The 22,625-nt window shown below is 39.8% G+C and overlaps 1 protein-coding gene across 1 annotated transcript; it reads right to left on the reverse strand.

The window, feature by feature from the left end:
- Positions 1 to 758: 758 nt before the first annotated feature.
- PPIL4 (peptidylprolyl isomerase like 4) lies at positions 759 to 20,306 on the reverse strand. Its single transcript, XM_058836485.1, has 13 exons — positions 20,196 to 20,306; positions 19,659 to 19,726; positions 19,509 to 19,573; positions 17,673 to 17,790; positions 15,613 to 15,755; positions 15,162 to 15,258; positions 13,640 to 13,756; positions 12,633 to 12,757; positions 10,344 to 10,410; positions 9,365 to 9,476; positions 7,718 to 7,814; positions 6,928 to 7,066; positions 759 to 1,036 (listed from the first exon to the last, which is right to left on the reverse strand). The coding sequence occupies exons 1-13, from the start codon at positions 20,263 to 20,265 to the stop codon at positions 815 to 817; spliced, it is 1,440 nt and encodes a 479-aa protein (XP_058692468.1). The 5' UTR covers positions 20,266 to 20,306; the 3' UTR covers positions 759 to 814.
- Between the last annotated feature and the right edge of the window lie 2,319 nt (positions 20,307 to 22,625).

A 22,625-nucleotide genomic window follows, 5' to 3' on the forward strand; every position in this document is an offset into this window, starting at 1 on the left:
GCTCAAGACCATAAAGAACTAAAGGAATTGTAATGCGTGACAACCTAATAGGTCTCAAACTCACTCAAATCCACAGAATAAAACAATTTAGAATCTACAGCACATTTTTAAGCTGTTGCAAGTAAAGGAACACAACAGAAAACTCTGAGGAGCTGGTTTCTAAGCCTTCAACTAACGAACAAAGAGCCTAAAGCATAGGGCATTCCCCTTCAAATAGGTCTCAGCTATGTCAAAGTGAAGAAGCTGATGTTTCTGCTGTTACATTTTTGATGCTATTTTCAACATTACAGGAAGGTGGGGGATTTTTGTTCTGTTTTCTAACTACCACAAGCACCAAAGATGTTGGACTCCAGCTTTGTTTTCAACAAAGCAAAGACTGGGCAGATGCTGCTGGAAAGCACATTCCTGTATTGAATACCCTCAGTATCCCTGCTATGCTTAGGTCTGAAGATTACAGCCATCCCACCTGGCCTGCTTAATCAGAATTTTCTTCCACAGCATAGCTTCAGCCGATTATGTTCCTTAAATATCAGCCTTCCTATTGAATCATCTTAATAAGAAGTCCTCATTCTTCACAGTCCTTTGAAATACTCTATCCTGGCACAACTACTGGCACTCCAGGGCAGAGCAATTTGCAGCAATTCATACTGAATTTTAGAATCAGCAGATCATGTTTGAATGAGGGGTATCAAGCTATAAAATCTTACTGCATACTGCAGTCAGACACTACAGCAAGTATTACAGAAAAACCACTATCACAAAAGAAAAAAGTTAAATTTATTATTTTAATTCCCCTCTGTCCTTTCCTTGTCCTTCATCTGTACTTGGACCTTTCTTTGTCTTTTGATTTCTTAGGACTTCTGCTTCTGTCTGCTTTTTTATCCCAGTCTCTTACTCGGACATCTTCTCTGTGTTTGTCTTTTTGTCTGCTGTAAGTGTAATCTCTCTCCTGAGAACGGCTGCGGCTCCGATGCCTGTCTTTCTTCTCACTCTTGGTCCTCTCCCTACAGCGTTCTTCATGCTTTCGGTCAGAATCCTGTCAAAGGAATTGGACAGAAATGCAGTTACAAACAAGAGGGGAGAACGTACAGAGGCACGAAGAGAACTAGAGAAAAGTGGAGCATGGATGGTTCCTTAGCTACAGCTGGCACTACCCTAAAGAGATTCACATCCACAATGATTTGAAAAAGGTAACATAAAAATACCATTGAAACCATCTGAAGAGGAGAAGTTTACAAGTAAGTTGTATATACAACTTAGTGTTTATAGAAAAAAGGATGGCTCTCAGGCATGATTCTTGCACTGCCTAAAGAGCTTTAGCAAAATTTGGTTATATCAGGGATTCTGTTCAGATGGATATTATCAAGCATCAAGCATCAAACAAGTCTGTAAGCTAGATTTGGATTTTGGATTTTTTCACCTAAGCAATGCAAGTATTTCCCTAAGTTTTGGTTCAAGCTCCATAGGCATTCCAGTGCTATGCAGATGCATAACGTATTTTAAGACCTGCCTGTAATAATTCCTAATGTCCTAAATTCTAGGCTTCAGCAAAATGAACAACCTGACAGTTTAATATCACTGTAACAGAAATAAGAGAAATATTAGAATTAATAGAAATATTATTAATAATAATAATAATATTATATATCTCATATTGATCTGTGCTTAACAGTGTTGTTATTAAAAATACCATAAAATCATATCTATTAGATTATATTAGTATTTCTATATACTGCTAATAATAATATCTAATGATATATATTACAATATATATATCTACACATAATAATATCTAATAAAAAGATACAATTTTATGGGATTTTAATAACAACACTTAAGCACAGATCAATATGAGTTAAGAAAAATGTCTGCATTAAATCACTTAGTATTTCTTTCCTCGATTCAGATATTACTTTTCTAAGGATGTATCATGACAGCAGCCTTCACAACTGTACCGTTAAAACCCATACTCCATGTACAAATTACAAAAATTTCATTTATATAAAAGAACAGTGAAAAAACTCTACTTTAAACAGAGATTTTATGCAGAAAGCCAGTGACTGGGGTGGTTCCCAGAGCAAACACCACCTTCAGAATGACATCAATAATGCTGAAATTACTAGGGTTACAATAAGCAACATAAACCCCCTGAATAAACAGACACATGAATAATCACAAGTTTGATCTGTAACAAAAACATTCTGCTACTGCTGGGTACAGTCATCTCACTGGTGGCCAAATGCCTATTCCACATCTTAACTGGCAAACTTTATTTCAGTACAGATGTTAAAACCTGCATCCACCAAAAAGACTCAGTGGTGCTTCCAGCTACTTTTAAGAGCTTTGTCCATCCATTCTCAAAATGATGCACAGCCATATTACTCTTGTACCCAAAAGCCTCACTCTCCATTTGTTTGAAAAAGCCACCAGGTTTCAAGCCCCTCTGTGACAAGGCCTGAGTAAACATCAGACAATGGACATGCTGGTGAAGGGGTAGGCAGGAACAAAACAAAAAATATTGTCCAGAAAACCAAATGGTGGGCTTGGTGCATGGCTGCCCTCTAACTGGTTTGTTGCTGGAGTTTCCTCTCGGCACGTGGGAGAAACAGGAGAAAAGCAGGACAGCACTCAGTTGAACAATCTACCAAGTAAACACTGGAGACAAGGCTACTGGCCAAGCTGGGGCAGGGAACAGGTTAGTGAACATTTTGAACTACAGACAAATAGCCCATGCTGAATGCCATAGAAAAGGACAACTTGCTGAAAGGATCAGAAGTCATACAGCATTGGGTTAAACCACAGTGACCTTCACAAAAACATGTAAGGTACAGGTGTACAGAACAAGTCTGAAAGTGACACAACAAAGTCACCACAGTAGCTAATATGATCACAATGTAAAGGAAAAAAAAAATCTGTAACTTGAATTAATAGAATTGCTCCTTTATTTCTTGCAGCTTAAATTACATTTCCCCTTAAATAACATTTTTCATTTTAAAGTCTTTGGCATAGAAAATGGTCAATTTTTAAAACACACTAAATTACTAAAAATAATGGTATTTTGGAACCAAACTTTTATGCCCAAAAGTCAAAACCACACTGTTTTTAAAGAAGAAGAGAAGGATTTGTACTTAAAAAGAGTCTCCCTCTTACTCCTGAAATTTGTATTTTTTAATCCAGGATCACAGCCTCTCATCAATCAATGAGTAAGTGATGATCACCCCAATTCTTAACCCAGCACTGTGTTGGAACACACATGAGGAAGGAAATAAGGTAAGAGGGAAAGACGCTTCTCTGGAAGTTCATGGCTGATTTTGCCAAAAGTAGTAACTTGCTAAACAGCAGTGGCAGGTGAAATAGCTAGAAATATCATGGCCACAGAAGTAGACTGCATATCTTACGTACATTAAATACACCAGTTAAAGGTTAAAAGGAGCAAACAAATAGAGAAAGCCTTTTCTGAGGGGAGATTTTGATAAAACTTGACCCTGAATATAAAGGGAAAAGTGTCCAATAAGCAGTAAAACCAGCAGGAAATTAAAACCAGAAAACTCAGTACCTCTGCCAAAACCATACACTACAGAAATCTGAAACTGGGAAGTCCCTATGTCTCACAAAAATCTATTGGATAGGCTATACTGCTTTGCACATCCAGTTATCTTAAAAAATAAAATCCAAGAGAAAACAGGAAAGCGAACAAAGTCATAATACAGATCTAAGGTGGAAGCATGTCCTGTACTCAAAAAAACTCTACCAAATCCTATTATAAACACACCCTCCTGCCCCAGACCCACATCCTGTTACTTACAAAAGCAAGCCACAGCACCCTACCTCTTCTACCCACTGGAATGAAGTCAAAGAGCACAAAAATACGCTCTTGAAACATCAACACCAAGACCAAAGATTCAGGAAACGGGTCTCAGGCTAAGAAAAGGATGAGTCAAAATATATTAAAGAAAAAAAGTAACACCAGCAAGAGAACAGAAAAACAGCTCAACATCATGGAAACAACTGAGAAAAGAAAACCCCTTCAAGTCATAGCTAGAGTTGATAGCACCAACTGCAGTTCCAGTTGCCAGAACTTCCCATTGTAAGCCCCATGTCTCTCTTAATTAAAATCTTTGCCACACTACGGACTCATGGTGGAAGTTTCTATATGAAACATGGCTACTGTGATCTTTGGTGATGAGTTGTGGAAGGTCTGCTGCTGTTCTATTCTAAAGCTCTTACTTCAAATACATTCAGTGATTTACAAAACAGGGTTAAGGGAGAATGCTTTGTTTGCCTATACTAAAAATGCTACTGTTGGAACCCTGGACACAGAGAATTTCGTGCTTTCTGTGTTGACAGGCACAGACCTTCCAGAGAACACTGTGTTTGACCTGAAGCCATGGAAAAGGCTTCCAAAATTGACAGACAGAACTGAAACTGTGTGTAGTTTGAATAGAAGTGTGCTATATCACTTGGTGGAAAATTTAGACTTTAAGGTTTTAGAATACAGCAGTACATATCCAAGAAGACGGAGGTTTTAGGGCATTGACTTGCCTTGCTCTTTCACCTTCATCTTCATGGATTTTACTAATATTGTGTGATTGGACAGAAAAATCCGCAGTGAGCAACATGAGTGTTTGGTTACTGGCTTATAAGTTAAAATAAATTAGTTGGCATTTTATAATTGGGTAGTTGACACTTTCCAAGGCCTTGGAAAGAGATACTTGGGGCTCCATTTTCTAGACTGTTAGCATAGTGTGTAGACAAACTCACTGTCTGTGAGAATGTAATATAGATAAAAAATAAACAACTGAGTCCAAACACAAAAACCGTCTCTCTCACTCATTAATCCCAACCTCGAGGAAAAGAACCCAGAGAGATATTCAATATGCTACCATTCACTAAAAAGTTTCCATGCTGTTATGCTTGGTGTTCAACTCAATATTCACACTGAATATACTCCATCTCAGGAACATGCCTGCTTCCCCTTAGTTTCACATATTATGCCCAATGTACGAATAGTAAAAAATAAAACAGAATTAAAATTTTGTATATGCTAAACAGGATTTGTCACCTAAGATGGCTGCAGATTTCACTAGAGAGGCCATGCCCAAAATACTGAGTCTGTGTGAGACTGACTATATACTACTCAGTATGTGCATACTGTACAGTACACACTAACAAGAATAATCAAATCCAGAGAGAAAAGTCCTTCCCAGAAATTAATTTTCACAGCTCCAAGAGGGTACTACAATGCTTGCCATCAGAGAATAGAAGTAAACCTCCACCTGTAATTTCAGGCATAAGAAAGCTAAACTACTTACAGCAAAATGGGTAAAAGTGACTCAGAGAGAAGAAAGCTGTGGGAAAGAAGATACCAGAACACAACAGCAGCAGTGAGAACAAACCACATCAGAAGCAGGTGACAAAATCACGAAAAGATACACATGAACACAGAGGAGATCACATAGACAAGCATTAGAATCTGTTCTACTCCAGAACCTGAAAACAGCATCAGGAATCCCTCTGTCCTCATTCATGTTTTTGTGCTATGAAGTCTTACAATCCCTTTACAATGATTAGAACAGATATTACCACGCTACTGCTGCCAGCAGTTGTTGTGCCACCTGCAGGGATGAAGACTTCTAAATGATTTTAAAATGCTCTCTGCTAATGATGTATTACCACCTAGTTCCATGGGTGTAATTCCTGAACCATCAGGAACAAAGATTATGACCAAAAATACCTGTTTCAAGAAGGCTAAAGCTACAGTTTCAATCAGCCAAACAGACAGGAGAAAGCCTAAACCAACATTAGTCCACACTTCTTCTGTGCACATGCTGCAGTCAAGACTTTATTTACCTGAACAAGCTCCTTCCCTCCACTCAAAGGGCCCTGACTGAATTAGTACAGCGACAAAAAGACTCCATGAATGAGCAATAGGGCTCACTGCTGACACTGAAAGATTTTAATTGCTGATGTTCATGAGAAAAATTATTTTCAAGCATCACAGCAAGAAGTTATGCTTAAGAACAGAATCACGTATGCTTTGCATACACACAACTAACTTTCAGCAGCACTCAAAACTCAGGATGGGACAATACCCTTATTTTCTGTGGCTGAAACTTTTTCACTTTCTGCAAAGTTGCTAGAAGACAGCTTTGTTTTACTCATAAAGCTTGCACTGTTAAAATACTGAGGTTTTTTTTTTTTTCTATTTTTCAGCTTAGCTCAATTCTTCCAAATGCTCCCTTCAGTGGTGGTTAACCCTCCACTTTCTCACTGTAGACCTCATTTCCACAAAACACCATATCTTGAGTATCCCAAATTCACAGAAATGTGGGAATGCTATCCTGACAGGCTGCAGTGGAACTAATGAATAACAGAATTACAGTCTCCTGGTGCTGTCCTCCACAGCCCCAGCCTCACAGCAGCATAGGCTTGCACATTCCAGATGCAAGCAAACCCACACACAGATTTTACACAAACACTTCCAAAACAGTTAAGGACAAATACAAAAAGGTGATGTAAAGAGACTGTATTCCCAACTCCATATAGGAAAAACCCAATATATGATGGTCTGGTAAGAAAATGTGACATAGTCTACAGTCATGAAATATGGTTAACTACTACTTTAATACTAGGAATATGGGAACAACAGGTTCAAAGTGCTGATGATCCCCAAGAGGCTGCATTGCCTCTTCAGGATGCTTTGGCAAAAATCCATCTAAACATGCCAAGCTTCAAAAGTCCATGAGGATTTCAAAATCCTCTTTCATAATCAAATATTAACATCAGCCTTCTGGAGGTTTATAACTGCTGTATTTTACACAGGACTTTGCATGCTGTGTCCTTATTCAATATCAGACTTTTTTGCTGGCTTCTTTTATGAGGAAAACAATGAACAGGTATAAAGTTAATTCATGAAGAGTCAAATACCTTAGATTTTTTGGTCCTCTTGTCATCATCTTCACCTTCAGAGTGGTGGTGCTTTTTCTTCTTCTGTTTTTTAGCCAAGTGTGACTGACTTGTGTGAGACTCTTCTACATCCTCATCCAGCACAAGGTCATACTTGGCACTGATGGTGCTGGTTAAGGACAGATCCGTTTCTCAATATCATAAGGAACAGAACACAACAGCCTGGGAAGCAAACCAATCCCTGCTTATCCAAAAAGAGTTTACCAAGACTTACGTATTTTTTTACCAAGACTACACATTTTAGTCAGAACACAGCTGTACACATTGAAAAAAAAAATAAAAATCAGCTGTGCTAAAATGACTGAAGTCTGTCAAACAGTACAGCCAGGCTGCATTTTTCCTTTTCTACCTGTGGATATCTGAACAAGCTATAGTGTTTTCTCTCATGCTTACACACAAGTTAAGTATTATCTTAGAGAATGATTAAATTACTAGTATGGTCTCATTTTGGATGCAGAAGGTCCTCTCTGAAACTACTTGCAAACTCTGTTATGCCATATGTCATTCCAGGACTGTGGACTTGGAACATTATTTACCTGCACACAACATGGAAGTGAAACAGCATATTTTGATTTGACTAAATTCATCAAAGTGAAAACCACAAAATATTAAATTCCATCTCAAACCCAAATGGTTATATGAGGTAGCAGGGAAACATCCATTTGGCAGGCTTTAAAAATAAGAAGTTTTCTTCCAGGCTGTTTTCATAAACTCTATTTAATTCAAGAAGTACCCCTTCAGAAAAGGATACTCCTGCTTTGGTTTCACCTTTTCTTTCAGAGCAAATTTTGGGGGTTTGTCACGTTCCTTCTCATAGTCCTTGAAATCTTCCTTGGTATACTGCCCACCTGTCCAAAGAAAAATATATTCATTTCACTTTAACCGCAAACACAGCCAAGACCCACAACTATCATTAAGTTCTGATGATGCTTTAGGGGCTCTTTATAACCATAGAGTTTCACAGGAGGATAAAGTTCCAGAAACAACACTGACTCTTTATAACCATAGAGCTTCACAGGAGGATAAAGTTCCAGAAACAACACTGACATCTGCATAAGAGAGTAGAAGAGAGTAGGACAAGTTGTGATGTTCTGTCCTTCTCTTGCTTGCAGATTCCATTAAACAACATCCAGCTTCCTCCTCATTCATGTACAGCGGAGACAACACATAAAGAGGATCACAAAGCAGGATTCAGCAACTGGCTTACTCCCACTTCTATGACAGGTCCTATATCACATTACTTAAAATTCTGTTACCATGAAAGTCCACAGACTGTTCTCATTATTAAATGACTTTTTGCTCTGGTCTGTACTGAGGGAAACCTTTGAGACAGCTACAGCTCAAGAATTCAAATGGGAAACTATGAAAAAAGATGTTCACGTCTAGATTTAAAGAGGGACACAATAGATTTCAGTTTCCACTCACTTTACTACCAGCACATGTATCAACAAACTACGGCAACCTGCTGCCCTCTCTGGGCCACGCTTAGAACTGCAACACTCACTGGCTCGGCCAGAAACCGAGGACCGAAGGTCATTTTTTGGGTACCATATAAGCACAAGACAGCAACATAGTTAGCTTTCCAATATTTTGGACAATTTAGGCCTCAGATAAAGTTTCCCATGCAGGCAGCCAATACAGGATGCACTACAGCACCTGGTATAGACAGAATACAGAATCATCTCAGCTCTGTGCAGGACAAGTTCCAGTATCGTGGTGTTCACAGCCACAACCCTACCTGGAGAAATTGCATGCCAACAACAGAGGGCTGACTGCATTTTTAGAAGAAGACACACCAGAATGGCACAAATGAAATGCACAGACACCTCTCCAAGTCCAGTGTTTTCCTCATGTCCCTAGTAATAAAATCAAGCATCCACCTCTTCCACCATCCTTTTCCTCCCAAAACATCCTCAAACACCTGAAATTCTGTTTTTGTAACATACAGCCTGCCGTGTAGTATGTTTGACTACAGGAGGTGAAGAGAAGAAATCTCTGGCCTGAATAATGACTTTTTCCTTGTATACAGCTGACTGTCATACAGTGAATAAAGAAACCAGAAAATAACAATGTATTGTCATACTATTTTGCTAATAAGTAATATTAAAAAAATCACATCCAAAGTTTGAAATGAAAAAAATGTTTCTGGTGGCAAATCGTGGCTAAAAAGGTAATCAGTGGCAATGCAATGTTCATTGCACAGTAGGAAACCCTTCTACTTTTCCTTATGAAACAAAAGGAAGAGCTAACAACTGTGTTACTGTATTTATTAGAGTAGCAGGAACATTTATATGCCTGAAGATCAGATGATTTAAACTCCTAACTCTTTATATAATGCTTAGTTTAGAAGTCATGGCTTATTAAGTTATGAAGATCAAAGAGTTGCAAATATACCTACCTTTTCCCTTCCATTTGATCTTTGCAACAGACTGGCTAAAATCCACATGTATCCGTCTGTCATCTATCAGCACGTTGTCCATTTTGAAGTAGGCTTTCTCACAGTCTTCCTCCTGATATTAACCAGGAAAATCTTGAGTAATTTTACAGATAAATAGTCATATTTATAGATAAAGTATTTCATAGGAATATTCACTGAGGAGCTCAAACACAAATTCAACAGCTTAGTGGCATACACTTCTTTCTGAAATTGCCTAAAGCACCACAGTTCTTAAATTGCATGATTTCAAAAGAAATAGTTATGCTTTGTCTGAATATCAGCATTTCAATTCCCAATTCTTCAGTTCATTTCACTATTTTAAAAATTCACCAATCCAGCTACATGTTTGGCACATGTAATACATTCAGAAAGAAAAAAGGAAATGAGGACAACTGATAAAAGTTCCATTTTAACTACATAGGTAAGCTAAAGAAAAGTGAGAACACTTACCAGTATTCTCCTCACAGATGAAAGATACCAGCACACATAAAGCTACGCAACACCAAGAGAACTATCATCACCAATCTCACAGTAAGAGCAGTGTGTTGATACAGCAAGCAGCATTTACAAGCCCAGAGGAGAAAACCACTGTACACTTGGATCTGTGTTATTCCATACATTCTCCTCTCTTTATGCTGCATGCTCCTAGCACTCCTTCCTTTAACTCTTGAATGTCTTCATGTGCTCTGGGGAAAAAAAGGGCCTGATCCCCTCCCACTGGTTTCATGACAGCCTAAGTACTGTCTGCTCAGAGAAAGACTTAAATACTTGCCTCATTTAGGACCTACAACTTCTGTAACTAAGGTATACTTTCTCTCAGTAAGAGAAAATATTAGCTACTCCACACTTGAAGAGGTCAGTGTTTTTCCTAAATGGAAGTATACCAAAAAGAGGCTTTTACAAGCAGGATTTACATACAGTTTATACCTAAAACCCATACCTTTTCGAACTCAATGAATGCATAACAAAGAGATTCACCAGTCTTCCAGTCTCGAATCACTTCACAGCTGAAAAAATGATACAAAATTAAAATGTCAACGCTGTTGGAGCAAAAAATGTAGCGTAGGAAAACATTGCAGAAAAGGGAGAGTAAGAGTTCAAAAAATAACCCAAAAAGCCCCAACCCACAAAACCAAAACACCTTGAGGGTATTAGAACACTTGATTCTGCAATCTTTTCCTTGCTACTGCAAGAAAAAATGCATGAGACACTGCTTTGAGCAATTACCCTAAACTCACACACGGTTACCACGAAGCACAAAACTAGAGATGAATTTCTAATCAGTGAAACAAAATATATTTTCCAACATTACTGCTTGTTTTTATGTTTTTGCATTTCACTAATGCAAGACAGGAAATTTCACATTCTGTTTTCTCTGTCATTGTAAGCAAAGTTTAAACAAACATCCTGTGACAAACTTTCTCTTCTTAGCAAGCACCTCTCCAGCAGCCCATCTTTTTTCACACAGGTCACTGGACAAAAATAAGCCTAAAATTGTTGAATAAGTAGTGCAAAATGGGAAGCATATAGTATTGTAGCAGTATTACACAATTCTTGTACTAGACATAAGAATTCTGACTACAGGATCCTGGAGGAGGGTACACAGGTAACAGAGGCAGGATATGTGGCATTAAGGTGAGAATAATGTGAGACCTCCCCCACATGTAGAGAGGAAGTGACATATCAGGATCCACAATCAAAAAGACGATCGAGGCCAAAAGAAAAAAAAAGCTCGGGGGAAAAAGAAAAAAAGTAGACCATAAGGCTATTCAGACAAGCTATAGGAATTCTTTGCAGCAGAAGGCAGAATGATTTTGTGCAAGAATCCTCCTTCATGGATTATTCAGAGAACCTATCTGAAAGTGGAAGAACTAAAGAAGAGTGACAGCTCTGACAGAGGAACAAAAATTAGAAATTCTTAGGGCATAGAGAAATCATGCTGGAGCTGTAAGAGCGGCACACAATGCCAATTTCACCCACACACAGAGACAGTGTAGGATCTGGGAGCCTGCAGGCCTTTGTGCCAGTACTGCACAAATTGCTAGAAACTCCAAGCAGAACAGTGTTAGCATCCATCTGAATTCACAGGGCCTACTCCAGATCACCTGAATAAACTTAAGTGAAGTGCTCTAACAGAGTCAATACATTCACGTGTGGTGATGATGATGATGATGAATTCCATGAAGTCTTTTGAAATCCCTCTGCAAATTCTAATAAACACCTGCACCAAAAGCTTTTGGGGAAAGTAAGTATCAAGGGCATAAGGAACATCTTTGTATCAATAAACATGCAAAATACCAGGTAAAAGTTTGCTGATGATACTGAATTGTTAAAGGTAGCAAAAATAAAGACTGAAGAAATCACAGAAAGTCCTTACAAGACCAGTAAGACAGCAAATGACATTCATGACGTAGATAAGTGCAGCAAGATACACATGGGTTGAACCTTAACTACATATTGTAAAAAAAAACCCCAAAAACCCCCAATTGAAAAAAACAGCTTCAGCATTCACCAGAAAAGGAGTAGAGAGTAATACAGAGAACAAAACTGTTCCACTATATATCTGTAATTTCTTCAAAACTGTGTGCAGTTCTGGTTCTCTCATCTTGAGATAAAAACAAAAGAACAGGAAAAGGACAAGAAAAGCGAACCAAGGTAATTAAATCTCTACCACGAAGAAGCATGAGTATGTAGGTTAGTGCTCTTAGCAAGGAAAAAAAATAACTTTGGGGAGGAGGATAGAGGAGTGTAAGAAAGCAGGTTTCATTGCCCATCCTGTCTTTTTATAGCAGTACTAAGAGGAATCAGCTGAATATACTAGAAGCCAAGGTCAAAACTGAGAAGGGCAGCAGGAATGAGGAACACCTTACAAGGAGTATATCAGATGCTACAGATGTTTGGTGCCTTATCCCAAATCACACATACTCCCACAGGAAAGAAAAACCCAGAGACTCTATCCAGCTCATTGAGCATCTGATGTAAAAACTGCTGAAAGGAGTGAGAGGATGTGGGGCAGGGAGGAGTGTCATATGCTTTCTTCATTCCTACACTTCCTTAGGCTTTCCTTAAAACCACTCCTGGCAACAGGATACTCATCTAGCTAGATCTGCCTTTGTATCTCCATTGTTGTGTTTTCTATCTAAACAGAGCATAAATCTCCTGAGACACCAGACTGGGAGGAATCAAGTTTAGTTTCAACAAAGAAGGCTTTATCTTTCATCATAATTACCTTTTAATGGGACCAAATCGTGAAAATATTATTTCCAGGTCTTCACCTGTGGTCACAGGATTTAATTTACAAACAAACAGCACATTTTCTGGTGGCTTGATGTCTGCATCTGGTAAGTCTCCCACCTGGAATACAGAATGAAGACATTCATCATTTCTGCCTAAAGCTCTCTACAGGCAGCACAGCACACTGGGAACACATCTTCTACGTGATCTCACATTCCCATCACAAAATCAAAACTTCGTAAAATATTTTTCCTACTTGGAGTCACAAAAAAAGTGTTCTCTATAGCACCTAAAATTTATTATTTATTTGTTCCACTGCTGGACTCCCTAAGAGTTCACACATATGTTCTGCTTTGCTTTTTCTTTTCTTAGCATAACAAACAGACAGTTCTAAAAGGTGGAAGTGCAACCTTTTTGTCCCCTATAAATCTGCAATGTTGTGGCCAGAACTGACTTGATCTTGGAATTAGTCTCTGCTGCAAATTATTCACCATAAATTTGAATTTGGTAGCTGTAGGGAAGTGAGATGGATTCACTCATCCTTCAATGGTGTGTATCCTTTTTTTGTTTAAAAAAGAAAGGACCCCAAAGCCCATTCACAATTTTTGTTACTACGGAGTTTACCACTGTACACTGGGAAGAGTTTGTCACAAATTAGCTCAGCTCTCTCCCACACATATTAAACCCTTTCCAGGACTGCAGGTATTCCAGCAGCATACTATGTACATTACACTTTAGAATTGCATGCATTTCTAGCAAGCTTTTAAAAAGCCTCCACTGGCCCATTCTGACAATGAAGTAGCACTGGTTTTATCAGAAAAATACAGCTTGAGTGCTTATGCTCAATCCTTTCATTGTACAACAATTTAATAGCAGATTCTGAATGGTGACATCATCAACAGATAGGTAATTTCAAGGTAAGTATTACATGTCCTCCTAGACTTAATAACATGCACACACACTGGAATAAGACCTAAAAGGTAAATACAGAAAGGTGTTCACCATTTCCAGAAGAATGGCACGAGTTTTTGCTTCTTTTTCTGCCTGAACTTCTTCTATTTCCTCCGCAGACCGTCCTTTCATGTCATCAATTTCTTCATCTGCTCCTATTCTGCCACTCTGAAAAATGAAGGAAAAGGCTATTTATTACCAAGCCATGGCCAAAAATTCTTTCTCACTTTCCAGCTATTACTTGGATGACCTCTCCCCTCACCACTTAAGATACAAAAAATGCTTAAGCACTGTATATCTGCAGAACTGGGCTTTCATTCTGTTCTTCCCACTTAGATTAGAACAAAAGAAAAAAGGGAAAACATATTTCAGGCACTGTGAACTATTTCTGAACTTTCATGACCAGTCTGAACCATATTCACTGAGGTATTCTAAATTCTTTTATACATACCCACCTAATACTCAACATTCTCACAGGTGTCAACTCATTTCTAATACAGGTAACTCCTGCCACAAATGAAGGTAAGGAACACTGCAAATATCTGTTGTGTCTAGCAAGATATCGAATAGAACATAGCACAATAAAAGTTTTGGTTTTATACATCTATACCTAGGCAGGACTTGAGGTTTAATTTTTTTCTCCTCACCATCCTCACTAGAATGCTGTGCTAAGAGGGGTATCCTCAGACAGGCTATGAGGGAAAAAACCTCAGTACAAGTCCTCACATCTCTTATGCTGCTGGCAGCGAGCTACTGAATACCTTATTCTTTACATATCTGAAGGCACATAAGAGTGCACAGTGCACACATACTCTAAAACCCTAATTTCAATCTTGTAATTGTATCTAATTAAGCTTAAAAATAAACAATATTCTCTCTAGTTAATTGATTTATTACTTGAAACAACTGTTTCCACACAAGGAAATAATCTCACATACAATTTCCATAACTGCATGCTATGAGTAAATTATTAATAATTGCAATTATTTTTTAGAAAACTCCTTCTGTTTGAACAAATAGCCCACAGTAGTATGCTTGCCTGCACATATAACCCTAAGAACGACCACGATTACTTCCACTGAAACACAGCCTATTCACATTTAAAAGGAAAACAGCAGTAACCATTTTAATATTAATGTTAGTTATATTTTGTCTTCTACCAGAGTATACAGAAAACCAGTAATACCAGCATTGAATATTCTGAATGTTCTGCCTATCCACACTGTAAATAGAAACCTAAAATACAATTTTCAAACATAACTCCACTGGAGCCACAGGGGAGAGCACCCAAGTCATGCTTTTATCCCTCTCTCAAAAGGTTAAGCAGCTATATTTGATTAAACACATCAGTAGCTCCAAATAACTGACATAGCATTTGACATAGCAGAACTCAAGCTGGCACAGTAGAAAAACATCTCCTGCATGAAAAAATGTGTAGCTCTTTTAGGATGCATATTTGAGAGACAAAATCTTATAGACTGATTTCTTATTCTGGCCAATTCTGTGCTGGACACTTATTAACAGAAACTACTTTAATTATTTCTTCCAACTTTTCCCTGTCGCAAACACTCACGTCGAGCTGTTCCTTTGTAGGTTCTGGTGAGCGATCAGGAACACACAAGCCAGGTGGATCATCAAAGGGGTCATCTAAAATTACTGTGTGATTTATCCTTAGAGAAAACAAAATGAAGATCAGCATTGGTTGCATGCAAGAAAAAACTTGGTTTACCCAACTAACAGCAAACCAGCACCGCTAATTCTCAATTGTATCCCAAACAGCCAAATATCCTGTGCGCTTGTAAATTCTAGCACTGATGCTTTTGTAAGGCAACACACTGAATATTTTTATATATACTTGTTTATTTAGTACTTGCTTATTTTACCACTAATACTGGGGGGGGAAAGTATTTAAGAGAACACATACAGGTTACCTAACATCATGATATTCATCTAGTTACCAAAAAGAAGTAAATTCATTCAATTATAAAGTATTCCTCAAAAAGTAAAGTTAAAAGCAGTCACACCTGATATCTTGATATGGGATAAAATCCTTATCTACAAAGGTTTCATTAATTGTCTTCAAGACATCCATGCCTTCTGTCACTTCTCCAAATACTGTGTGCACACCATCAAGGTAATCCAGGTTTTCCCCTGTGGTAATGAGGAACTACAAAAGAAGATATAAAACTAGGAACAGTAAATAGAAAAATTCAGGCTGTGTTGTTTTTTTTAACCTTAACACAATCTCACTGAATTCAGTGGGGAAAAAAAAAACCCTCTTTCCATCTTTTGTAAAAGATTGCTCTGAGAACATGGTGAGCACATATACAGCTCACAGCCACTACCTGAGAAATCTCTCTCTGCAGGAGCCTGTGGGTGCAGCTCACTGGACCCTTCTGAGAGCTGGTTTGAACTGCTAATCAGGCACAAAACCAGATGGGCAGAGGAGGAGAAGAGAGCTCTATGCTGGGGAGGTTTGGTAAGCAAGACCAGCAAAGATTATGTCTGGCATCACAGCTGATGAAAGGGAGAGGACAGAAAGAATAAGGCTACCCCTTGTGAGCTGAGCTTAAATCACCTGCTCCTCAGGCAGCATTCAGCAGGTACTTTTTAATAAATTTGGCAAAAACTCCCATAGTACTATCTTTACCTAATTCCATCCAGACTTTTTTTCCTTTCATCCCACAAACCCTTGTCTCCTGAAAAACAGGATGCAGTAGCGCTGAGAGACAAACAAGCACACACTGACTTAGATCAACTCAAACTGGCACTGGGAAGTATCTTATCACAAATCAAATCTTTCACCTTAAGGCAAAACTGAAATGATGAAAATTGACACCAGCTGAGAATTTATATTTTAATATAAAATTATTGCCAAATTATAGAGGGCACTTGCTAATGGGGGAGGGAGGAAGAGGAAAAGATGCACAAACAACAGGACACAACCACTGCACCCACACTTTGCAGTCTGACTGGTAACATCCCACCCCTCATTCTCTCTACAGCACAGTTAAGACTGGTTAGTATTTGGCACAGGTTACACTAAGCCACACTAGACTTGTAAGGCAACTCCAGATAGCTCCTTTCTGGAATTTTTCTTTACCAAGGAAGAAGCTGCAATAACATTCCTGGGAACAGCATTCATTCCCATGTACCTGCATATACACTGGTAGGCAGCATCTTAAATACAAATACAAATGTCATCTCTTTTTCCTAAATCCTCCAACAATGCCATTATAGATATACAATGCAGGGAAGAAGAAAATTACCTGTATATATTACAAGCTCTAGCCCTATAAATAAAACCCTACTTTTTTTTTTTAATTGTTCTTTGATTATTAGAAATCCCTCTTTTTAAAAATTAAAATATACCGGTATTACAAATGAGACATTTTAATTCATAGAAGTGACAATGCACCTAAAATAAGGATAATAATTTAGAAATAATAGTGTTCTGTGAGCTTTGAATATAAAAAAAACTTACAAACTAAGTAAAAATAATTACCTACAGCAAAAACTTTGTGTGCATGAACAGCTATTGAAACAAGAGCACTTTCAAAAACTGTTTTACACCAGCACTTGGGTAAAACTGTAAACTCACATTAGTGCACACTTTCAAATAGCCATACAGGAGAAACTGTGATATGATTTCAGTTTCCAAACTAACACAAAGTCATAACCAGAAAATGTCAGCATTATTTCAAAACTCAGTTTCCTTAATTTTCACCTCCATTTAACTACAAAATTTTCTCCTGACCATTTTGTACATTAGCAAAATCGTATCAAAGTACTTACACAGAGAAATAAATAAAGGAAAAAAATACAGGACTGAGTACTATAAAATAAAATTAATCTAGGACAGGATTTGAATCTGAGAATTTTAATTCCTCTATCTGTAAGGAAATACCCATTGGCACCTGGAATGCTATGCAAAATATTTAGCCGTGGTGGGTTTTTCACATGCCTTTTGACTGTTTTACAAGATGATGCTATTGACATGGCAGTGTCATTGTTCTGCAGCTTTCGTAAACTCATGGAATTTTTATTTTAGATACTTAAACATGTACCAACACCATATGCTGACCTGTGATCCATGTTGATCACTGCCATTGTTCACCATTGACACAGTTCCCTTCTTCTTGTGCTTGATTCTTGGCACCTTTTCTGCCTCAAAAAATCTGGCTTGATCACCATACAGCTGACTAAAAAGACATATATAACAAGTATGTTACAAGAAGAAGGAATTTTTGAAAGCAAACTCATCAAACATTATAAAATCATAAATGACATCTCAAAAAGTTCTTACATTTCACATTTACATAAGGCCTCCAAATAAAGCTAGATTTTACATTGCACCCATGTACACTTTCACAGTTTGTATCACAAGGAATTACAATTTTTTCTCTGGACATTTAACAGAGGCTTATTGGGAGGGTGGGAAGAGTATACTTATATATTTTTAAATACACTATATAACACTTTTCTGAGGCATGAAGGAAGTACACATTTAAAGTAAGTTCTGCAAAAATAAGTTATTCCACACTGTAAAAATGCAGTTATTTACATCTCAAAAAGAGAAATAGAAAACCAATACATATATGTGCAAAATCATTTCATCATACAGACAGGACAACATACAGTAATTTGAAATACACAAGATTTAGCAAATGGTTGCATTATTTTTAATTTTTAAATTTTTTTATGTCCAACCCTGCTATCACTTATTTTGCCTCACTCCATAAACTGACAAAATCGTGATGGATAACTGTATTTGCCCAAATTTCAGGACAGTGTTGTGTTTGAACTCATTTTGCTAAGCAGGTGTTAGCCTCTATGAAGAAAGGATTCAAATTAAACTTCGCCTGCAAGAACAGAAACTCCAGTTTCATGGACTGCAGCAGCAGCAAACAGGTACAAAAGACAAACTGACCTTCTCCATGCTAGTGGCAGACAGGATCTGACACTCATCACGCTGCACTTCCCCATTTGCCATACCAGTAAGTCTCAGAAGACTTGTAACATACCAAATTAAACTTAATTTACTTGTGTGCAGGTAAGTCTGGCATGTTTACCTACCTAGACTTGCATCTACTTAGCACAGGTACATTGCTTCCAGGACCACTGGAGTGGTGATTCATAGATCCATGGGTTACAGGTTTTGTATTCAAGAGGCTCTGACAGACTGACTTACAAAAGCCAACACTAGTCTAGCAACACTCTCTCTGTTCCAGCTGAACTCTTTTATTGCTGTATATTGTGTTCCCCAGCATCTCCCCAGCAATTAGTTCTGGTCTGCAATTTTAATTCTACTTCTAATAACTATTTCAAATGAATCATACAGAACATGTGCACTTTAACTCCATGCTAGCTGCCTGAATGATTTCTTCAACTCTTGTCTCCGTGACCACTGAAAACTTCTTGAACAAATAAGAAAAGCAACCTCCTTAAAAGCACTCAACACAACTAAAGCAGATCACTTTCTTATACACAGAGGAAATCATATATAGCCTCTATGCTCCATTCATGCTCAATTTAGTACATTTTCTTGTAATGATAAATGTATTTACAATGCTAATTAATTCTGTCTTCTACAGAACGTTTAGTTATGATACTTTTCTTACTAAACATACAGTTATTTGGCAGCTTTTCAACAGACAGAAATGTATGTACAAGTTGTTACCTGTAACTTCACTTCTAAGGCCAGACACAAAACAATGTCCAGGGAAAAAAACAGTGAGCATAGAAATTGAAAAGGTATCTAAGTATGAAAACCCAAGAAGCTTATGAATCAACACTTTTATTTCCTACCAGTAATTCTGCTCCAAGAAAGCTGAAGACAATCTAACTGGACATTCTACTCCCTTACACAAACTCCCTTTTGACAGATATATACACATAATTTTTACACAAAAACACTTACCAAAATATGGATTCTCCTCCACGGCCAGTTCCCATGGGGTCACCAGTTTGTATAATAAAATCCCTCTGTCACAAAGGAGAATACATAAGATACTGCTTTCATGTTCGTGATTTTAAACCAACAGGAAAACAAGGAATTGAGAATACTCACCTGTACATTATGGATTAGACAATAGTTGTAATATTTGACTTTGCACAGCTTCAGGAAATTCAGACAAGCTGTAAGAAATCATACCAACATTTACAAAAGAAACTCCAGCTACAGTAAGAATAGATGTAACAGAGACCTAGTTTAACGTGTAGAAAAGTGGTTTTGGAGTAGAATGTGTCGAGACTTACCAAGGTACACATAAAAACGCTGAAATGCTCAAAGGAGACGTAACATTTCCCTTCCTACAAATCATCTCTAGCGATTCAAAGAACCCTAAACACGGCTAGTTATACAGAAACACACTTCCCCCCGCTCCTTCTCCTCCGTTTCTCTTCAATCACTTCAGAAAGAAGCTCACGGCAGCCCTTCTATTTAGCAGATATTACATTTGCGGGCTGGCTGCATCCCCCCCGCCTCTGTCCCGCTCCAGGCCGCCGCCTGCCCGCGCAAGGGGAACGCCGGTGCCGGGGGGCCCAGGGGTGAGCCCGGTGCCGGCGGAGGCCAGGGAGAGCCGGTGCCGGCGGGCTCGGCTCGTACCTCGGGGTCGCTCCTCCGTGTACAGGTCGATGACCAGGTCGCCCACCGTGGTCTCCAGCAGCACCGCCATGGCCGCTCGCGCCACAGCCGGCCCTCGCGCCCGGCCCGCGGCTGGCGCGCCCTCTGCCGGCGCGGAGGACCCCGCGGGCCGTCAGGGGCGGGACGGGCTGTTCCCGCCGTCCTGAGGGCGCGGGTGGTGGAAAATGTGGAATGCGTCGAAGGTAAGGCAGGATGTTCTTTGATGTGTAAGATCCTTGTTTCAGACCGAACAATTAGGTTGGAAAAGACCTCCCTCTGAGATCGGGTCCAAGCACACCCTGTCGTTCCTTAAACACCTCCAGGGATGGTGAATCTCCCGTCTCCCTCGGCAGTCCTTAACCCAGTCCAGCTCTTGTAAGATACGGAATCATTCTGAGCTGTTGTGCCCAAGCACAAGAAGCTGGGTTTACGATTATGAAAACCTGATAGACCCAAGGGTCTACCACTGAGAGACATAATTCCCCCGTCTTCATCACACAGCTGGTGACCGTGAAGCATCTAGTTAGTGACTGTAAAATCGATGAGGAGCAGGCATCAGGCAAAGGACTGCAATAAGTGGAATAATTTAAAAAGGAAGATATTTGAATGTAATCCATCCGTTCAATTATGGACGGTGCATAGAAGCAATGAGATTAAGTTAATTCTGGTTCACTAGAGTTTCCCAAGCATCTGCTTTACTAAGTGCCTTTCTAGGTTGCTATACTAGCACATACATATGCTACATATATACATATATATAGCATATACCATGCCACAAGTCTTGCTCGAGGCGTGCAGGCAGTCCACTCAAATCTCTTGTGCCACACGCTGGTAAGAGCCACACATTACAAGAACGGGGACACTGACAGCTTGTAGTTGAAATGAGCACCCCAGGTGCTCTGGTGCGCAGGGCGGTGGAAGAACCCTGACAGCAGGGGCATGGGAGGATGTGCTGACACCCTGCTGAGCTGTGCAGGGCACCTCACATCCACAGAGCTCGCATCTGACACAGCCGAGGCGTTCCTGTGCCTGCGCTGTGCCCTACAGCACGCTGGCAGGGCACAGCTGCTCGTAGGAAACACTACAAACACATTTTTCTGAGGCATGTGTAGACTTTGGCTGGTGCTTTGCAAGCCCACAAACACATCTGTGTGGTGTTCTTTGTTCTGGTGCTGTGTGTGGTCATAGATTACTCTCTCTCTCAGGCTATACAAGGGTGCTTGCCTTTTCATATTCCTCAAGCTTCCCCTTGGAGGCAATGAAACAACCCAAACAGGATTTGTCACAAGATGAAGGAAGCCACCCTTTTTCAAAATCGGTGCAGTATTTGTATGTCAAGCTCAGCATCTGAAACAGATAAATAAACACAAGTGTATTATAGGCAAGTGTTTGATATGCTAGGACTCGGTCCAGAACCCACTAAAATTTGATTTTTTTTCTTCCCTATGGCATTTAAAGGAAACTGTTGTGCAGGCAAAAACAAAAAAAACCAAACAAACAAAAAAAAATCATCAATATGAAGTCTAACATCTATTCATTGTCCGTCACATGCTGTGTTGCTGTGTCACATTCCCAAAACAGTGTAAAAAAGCCAGATATAGATAGGGTTGATATATCTTCTCTCCCCTCTCCAAGCTGTGAGCAGGTAATGAACACTTCGTTTGCAGCCTCCTTGCCGGCAGAGCACAGTAGATGGGCTCCTGGAGGGCTGGGCTGAGCTGTGCCACAACAGGGAATAATGGTTATAATGGAATGGGCTGGGATGGGCAGGGCCGGCACAAGCGTGCCAGGGGAAGGAAGAGGTTTCATTGCTCACCTTGGCCACAGGGCTTGTTTCTGTCCCCGCTCCTGAGCACTGCCTGGCAATGCCAGGGAAACAGCACTCAGGAAAGGCCAGGAGGGAGGTTTGGGCCTGCCAATGCCTTCTCTTCCAGAGCCAGCGGGGTGCTGGCTGGAGGACAAGGACATCTGAAGGGGCAGCGAGGACCTGTGGCCAGGCTGTGCAATGGGGAGGGCTCAGTCAGAGCCTTCAGGACTCCCTCAGGAAAGGTGGGGGCACGCTCAGTGAGCCACAGGGAGAGCTGCCATCCCTGGCCCCTGGAGTCCCTGCAAAGGCCAAAGGGACAGAAAGGTAGAGGGACACAAGGGTTGGCTCCATGGTGCAGGTCACAGAACCATCTGTGTTGGAAGGGACGCAGAAGGATCGTCGAGTCTGACACTTGCAGGCAGTGCTCCATGCAGGGATGGAAGCTGCATGGTGCTGAGCGCCCTGCCCTTCGTGGGGATGGGCACCAGGACACAGCCACCCAAGCTGGGGGCAGCGTGGCCGTGTGGGCACAGCCCGGGGCTGCAGACAGTGCCTGCTGCAGCTGAGGGCAGCCGGCATCACCCAGAGCAGCTGTTGAACCTGCT

The sequence above is a fragment of the Poecile atricapillus genome, chromosome 3 (assembly GCF_030490865.1).
Source record: "Poecile atricapillus isolate bPoeAtr1 chromosome 3, bPoeAtr1.hap1, whole genome shotgun sequence".
Lineage (NCBI taxonomy): Eukaryota > Metazoa > Chordata > Aves > Passeriformes > Paridae > Poecile > Poecile atricapillus.

What these genes read in the sequence shown, in the direction of transcription:
- PPIL4 (XM_058836485.1), bottom strand. Translation starts at nt 20,265, where the DNA reads ATGGCGGTGCTGCTGGAGACCACGGTGGGCGACCTGGTCATCGACCTG. An exon ending in CGATTTGGTCCCATTAAAAG is followed by an intron (nt 10,411 to 12,632) that starts GTAATTATGATG and finishes TCATTTTTTCAG; the next exon opens with CTGTGAAGTGATTCGAGACT. An exon ending in AGAGGACCAAAAAATCTAAG is followed by an intron (nt 1,037 to 6,927) that starts GTATTTGACTCT and finishes TTCCTTTGACAG; the next exon opens with GATTCTGACCGAAAGCATGA.